This window comes from Arachis ipaensis, chromosome B09 (genome assembly GCF_000816755.2).
Source record: "Arachis ipaensis cultivar K30076 chromosome B09, Araip1.1, whole genome shotgun sequence".
Classification (NCBI taxonomy): Eukaryota; Viridiplantae; Streptophyta; class Magnoliopsida; order Fabales; family Fabaceae; genus Arachis; species Arachis ipaensis.
Window position 1 is genome coordinate 106,790,584 of NC_029793.2, and position 5,876 is coordinate 106,796,459.

A 5,876-nucleotide genomic window follows, 5' to 3' on the forward strand; every position below is an offset into this window, starting at 1 on the left:
AGCTGACTTCACTCAAAATAAGATAAGATAACTAACTTATTTTATCAGAAAGGTCAGCCCACACCATTATAAATACACTGGAGCACCCAGGTATAACTCATACTCTGATTCTACTAAAAAATCTGTTTAATACGCATGCTAACTTAAGCATCGGAGTCTCTTGCAGGTACCCCCCCCCCTCCGGTGACCAAGGATCAGAGGTGCAGCCAGTCTAACAAGTCAGACACAACAGCTCCGGCCACAACCAGCCAACCGGACACGTCATCTCCGACCAGTACAAAAGATCTCATCCGAGATCGACCTACAATTTTAGGTAACCCTCGGAACAGGTTTCATGCTTGAACCGAACTGGTTATTAAGTGACCGATTTCCGGTTAATCCGGTTGAACCGGTCAGTCCGGTTCGATTTTCAGAACATTGGGTATATCGCTTCAGTGGTAGATCTGCCTAGCATAAAACCAAATTGGTTCTCTGTTACTTGTGTCTTTTGTCTCAGCCTCCGTTCTATCACCCTTTTCCATAACTTCATGGTATGACTCATGAGCTTGATCCCTCTGTAGTTTCTTCAATTTTGTATATCCCCTTTATTCTTGTAGATAAGTACCAAGGTGCTCTTTCTCCACTCATCTGGCATCTTCTTAGACCTTAAAATCTCATTAAAAAGCTTGGTTAACCAACAAATGCCTTTCTCTCCAAGACCCTTCCAAACTTCAATCGGGATATTATCGGGTCCTATTGTCCTGCCATTTTTCATCGCCTTTAGAGCCTCTTTTACTTCAAAGTCTCGAATCCTTCGATAGTAGTCGAAGTTTTGATCTTCTTCCCTCGTGCATAACCGACCAAGACTCGAAATAGTCTTCTGTTCTTCATTAAATAACTCGTAGAAGTAGCTTTTCCACCTTTCATTAATCTTCTCCTCTTGAGCTAACACCTCCATGTCTTTATCCTTTATGCACTTAACCTGATCCAAGTCTTTCATTCTTCTTTCACGGCTCTTTGCGATTCAATATATACCTTTTTCTCCTTCTTTCGTGTCTAAGGGCTGGTAAAGACCCTCATATACTCTTGTTCTTGCTTCGCTTACAGCCACTTTTATTTCTTTCTTAGCTGCCTTATATTTTTTCCAATTATCTGTATTGCGGCACAAATACCACTCTTTAATATGGCAGAAAACTATTTCCAATGTAAGTCTCCCCATTTTCTTACATCAATTCCCACCTTTAAAAATATATGCAGAGAATGCATATTTTCTTCTTGTTGATAGGGGAAAAGTTTTTAAATGAAAAAAGAGGAAAGTACAACAAGGGAGAGGATAAGACATCCTCTAAAACAAGAAAAGAAATACGAACTTTACACAGTAAAAACATAAGAAAAGTTGTTCAGCATCTATTATCTTTACATGTTTATTCATAGTCGATGTGTATTTATGTGTATGTATCATCTTTTCATATGTCAATTTCTTATAAAAATCCTTTGCTAAAGGTCTATTACTTTTCAGATTTTGTATATGTGTCTCAAGTTCACCAGATTGTTCTTCCAGAAGACTTAATTTTTTGGTGACTGAAATAAATTAAATAAAGAAAAATAAAACAAATAAAACAAGGAACTGCCTAAATAGAGGGACAGTCCCGTTTAAGACTACTCTTAAACTCCTCCCAAGGTGAAAGAAGCTCCACATGCGAAAGTTGTAACTTCATCGCCATCTTTGCCATAGTATCTGCCACCATGTTTGCATCTCTCATAATCAAACGAAAGTCAACCCGCCAATTCCAATGCATGATATCTCTTATTTTGAGCACCAGTGGATCAATAAACCCAAAACCATCTTGAGTAACAAGATTAAATGCTTCCACACAATCTGTCTCACAAATAACATCTCATATTTATATATGTTTATTAGTGCCTTTTGCCAAATTATTTGAAGTATTCAGGTAAAAAAAAGTTTAAAGTAGATTTAATGTATCCTATACATAGGTAATTAAAGATGACTATTTGTTTTAACTTTTCATATTTTTAAATGAATTTTTGAATGGTACTAACTTATTGGGTTGACATCTTCTCAATCCACGTTTAACCAATTGTTTTTGCATAAGATTTTACTAGATAGATAATGATTTTTATAAACAATATAAATAATGAGTTTTAAAATTGACCTAATGAAATAAAAAATCACTCCACCCTAAATTATCTCCTAAACTTTAACATTAAGATAACTATATGCACATTTAGTAAATTGAACATCGTTAACTGTATACGAGTAAATCAAATTAAAAGAAATAAATTAAATAACTATCTAATTAAAAATAATAAATATAATTATCTGCATACTTATTGAATTAAATATTAAATATATTCATTGTTCACCTTATTTAGTATTCTCATCGTTTACGTATACTTTTGGATATCACGTCTATACTTTTCTTTCCAATTTTGTATTAGGAAAATAAAAATTGGCTCTCTTAGATGAAAGAGGCATGCCATGATGTTTTACTGACTGCAGTAAGCTAAATTGGTGGATATTCTCTTTAACTTATATTCATAATTGGTCATTACTCATTTATATTATTGCAATTCTGAAGTTGAAATCTTGCTTTGGTGTTTATTCTTGGGAGACTTTTCAGATTGAGAATGTTTGATTCCTAAGCTTTTCGTTCTGCATAGCATCAAATTCCAATCATCTTCTTCAATTGAAAAGAATATATTTTTGAATTAATTATCTTCTGGGGTTTGCAAGATTCATTCTTTTATTTCTGATCCCAAACTAAAAACGAAGGCAGAAAAACAATTTTGTTGGTTTTGGGATTATTGAGAAATGGAGAAGGTAATAAACATTCTGAAGCCGAAGCCGAACCCTCAACAGTTGTTGAGAGATTGGCAGCGTCGCCTTCGCCAGGAGTGTCGCAACATTGAGCGCCAAATTCGCGGTATTCTCTCTTTAAACCCTAATTTCTTCTTCTCATCCTCTTCCTATTTTGTCGTGGCTGATTTTTGTGTTTTTTCAATTAGTCAGATATACAGAGAGAAGAGAAGAATGTACAAAAGGCGATTAAAGAAGCTGCCAAGAGGAACGATATGGGCTCTGCAAAGGTCAAAATTTTTGGCAGTTTTTGTTTTTTTTTTAAACTTTTGAATCTAAACGGTTCAAAGAACGAAGTCACTGTTTTGCAATTTGCAGGCCCTTGCTAAGGAACTTGTGAGATCTAAGAAAACAATAAACAGACTTTATGAAAATAAGGCACAATTGAATTCAATATCAATGCACCTTGGAGAAAGTGTGGGTAAGTTTCACCATGTTTTTATTTGGCTTATCAAATAGTGAACCTTTATCCAAGTCAGAAAAGAGTTTATGCTAGCAATTGAAAAGGAAGATTGGAGGTAATTAGGTCAGTTAGGCTGGTCAGGATCAGGATCAGGATCAGGATGGAATCAAATTCCTATTTGATGAAAAGTGCACCATCATTGTAATGGATACCCTTTTTGTGTTGTATATGTTGTTCTGTCCAAATCATAAGCTGAGAACCATTTGTTGTTGATTGAGTCAATGCACTTATAGCAGTGGTGTGACAACCATATATGTTCTTGCAACAATTGTTGTTTGGTAATTAAGTTTAGAAGTTAGTTCTCATGTTAGATTTGTGTTGTTAAAATCTTTTTATTGTGCAATTCATGGTATTGTTTGCTTTTGCAGCAATTGCTCGTACTGTGGGACATCTATCCAAGAGTGCCGAGGTTATGAAGCTTGTCAATAACCTCATGAAGGCTCCTGAAATGGCTGTGACAATGCAGGAGTTCAGCAAAGAAATGACAAAGGTATGCGAGACCACTTTCTGGTTAGAGAACATATTCGCCTTGTACTTAATCAGGAATGATGTATCTTGTAGGCAGGAGTTATCGAGGAGATAGTATACGATGCTGTTGACTCGGCTCTAGATTCTGAGGACATAGAAGACGAGATTGAAGAAGAAGTTGACAAGGTGCTGACAGAAATAGCTGGTGAGACGGCTGCAGAGCTCCCCGAAGCCATCCGGAAACAAAAGTTGAAGCAACCTGAACAAAGGGTTGGAGCCAGTGGAGGGGTATGTGCAAGTTCATTCTCTTTGTGAAAAGGCTCTTTCCTTGACACAGTTTACACTAAATTTTGGAACATTATATAAATGCAGGAAGAGGCTATAGTTGAGGGTGTTGATGATGAGGAAGAAATGGAAGAAATAAGGGCAAGACTTGCCAAAGTTAGGTCATAACTCATAAACAAGGCTTCGGTACCTAATAATATACATTGCAAGAGAAGATGTGGAGAGAAGTTTGCATCCTGTTTGTGATAGTTTGATTGGAAAAGAGAAATATGGGATGGGACAGATTGTATGTAATACACGAAAGTTGTATCAATGGGTAATAGATCTTTTGGGACTACATGATCAAGGGTCAAAAGACCTTTATCCATGATACAGGAGATTATTGTATATTCAATATTCTATGATGGCTTTAGTTAAATCAGGATGCATGAGATCCAATAATAATATAAAGAAATTAGTAATTATTAGAAATTTTTTAAATTATGGAGGATTTGGATCTGTCGAATGATGCCATTTCTTCACCACTAACCTGAGTCACTCAAGTTAGTCAAATAAGTTGTGATTAATATTTGTCTAAGTGCTTGGTACTACACAATACACATCCCTTCAGACTTACTACCTCACATGTATTGTCTTACATCTTGAGATGCCAAAATTGGAAGGGTTAAGTTACACCATGAAAAATTTTTAGATTTTGCTACTCACTTTAAATATATTAAAAATGTTTGTGTATTTATGTAAGATATGTTACTTTACTATTTTTGGCATAGCGTGCGGCTCATCACTTAAGTGATTTATTTTTTTATGATTTAGTCTTAGTTTAGTAAAGTTATTTGAAGAAAAAAACATATTTTATTTCACATATGGTAATTAAAAAGTTTGTATTTGTGTTTGTAGTTTTTAAAAGTTAGCTTTTTAAAGTTGACTTGTGTTTCAAAATTAAGATGTTTAATATAATTTTATATATTAATAAATAGGGTAAACCACTAAAAATGTAACCGAATGATTTTGTCGCTGACAAAAATACACTCGAATTTTGTTAGCGACAAAAATACCCATGATTAAATATGTATTCTCAAAACAAATATTTTCCATATACAAGTCATTTTTTGATACAAGTCCATACAAGTCTCTTTAACTTAATTCACCTCATGCATCACTATCTAACCAACTTTTCAATCAACGCGTGATGCGTGAGCATCTTTTCTATCTTTTCCTATTAAATTTGCATTTGAATTGTTAAGTTTAATCAAGATTTAAATACTTTTTAGCCACTATGAATGCTACTTTGAGTTGTATGAAATTCTATTGATTTCAGGTAGCGTTCGGATGGATTTGACGGAGTTTTATGGAAGAAGAGAAAGAAAGTGGATGATGTTGTCAACCCTGACCTCCTTGCACTCTAACGAATATAACTTGAGCTATAGAGGTCCAATTGACGTGATTTCAGCGGCATTGGAAAGCTAACTTCCAGAGCTTTCCAACGATATATAATAGTATACCCTTTTCCTCCATTTTGTTCGGCCACATTGGTGCCTAACTTGGAATTTCCCAAGTTAGGTGCCAGATGAAGACTTACACGCATAGTCAATTCGGGAATGGTGGCGCCTAACTTGAAATTTCCCAAGTTAGGTGCCAATTGAAGCCAAATCACGCCAAAGCATACTGCCATACTGGGGTGCCAGCCTTGAAGAAAGCAATGGTCCCCACGCCAATTGAAGCCAGCAATGAAGATTTTATTTTCTTTTGATTAAAATATTTTATTTTAATTACAAATAGGAAAAGATATAATTTAATTTTAGA

General features: G+C 34.9%; 1 protein-coding gene and 1 long non-coding RNA gene across 3 annotated transcripts in view; one reads left to right on the plus strand and one right to left on the minus strand.

Annotated features, from left to right (window-relative positions):
* Positions 2,401-4,535, plus strand: LOC107619014 (vacuolar protein sorting-associated protein 24 homolog 1). 2 transcript variants are annotated; one of them, XM_016321218.2, is made up of 6 exons: positions 2,401-2,924; positions 3,011-3,087; positions 3,176-3,278; positions 3,689-3,810; positions 3,882-4,076; positions 4,161-4,535. In XM_016321218.2, exons 1-6 carry the CDS (start codon positions 2,813-2,815, stop codon positions 4,239-4,241), a joined length of 690 nt encoding a protein of 229 aa, XP_016176704.1. In that variant the 5' UTR covers positions 2,401-2,812; the 3' UTR covers positions 4,242-4,535. The 2 variants fall into 2 exon arrangements, with proteins under 2 accessions (XP_016176704.1, XP_020966542.1); XM_021110883.1 differs by having other exon boundaries at positions 2,402-2,924; positions 3,007-3,087.
* The window catches only part of LOC110266368, a 13,976-nt gene continuing 11,031 nt past the window's right edge, over positions 2,932-5,876 (minus strand). The window contains exon 3 of the long non-coding RNA XR_002353660.1: positions 2,932-2,942. This is a non-coding gene — a long non-coding RNA (uncharacterized LOC110266368). The remainder of the gene's footprint in view (positions 2,943-5,876) is intronic.

Excerpts from the sequence above, each read along its gene's own strand:
- LOC107619014 (XM_016321218.2), top strand. The coding sequence starts at position 2,813 with ATGGAGAAGGTAATAAACATTCTGAAGCCGAAGCCGAACCCTCAACAG. Across the intron at positions 3,279-3,688 it reads GCACCTTGGAGAAAGTGTGG|CAATTGCTCGTACTGTGGGA; the intron begins GTAAGTTTCACC and ends TTGCTTTTGCAG. Across the intron at positions 3,811-3,881 it reads TCAGCAAAGAAATGACAAAG|GCAGGAGTTATCGAGGAGAT; the intron begins GTATGCGAGACC and ends TGTATCTTGTAG.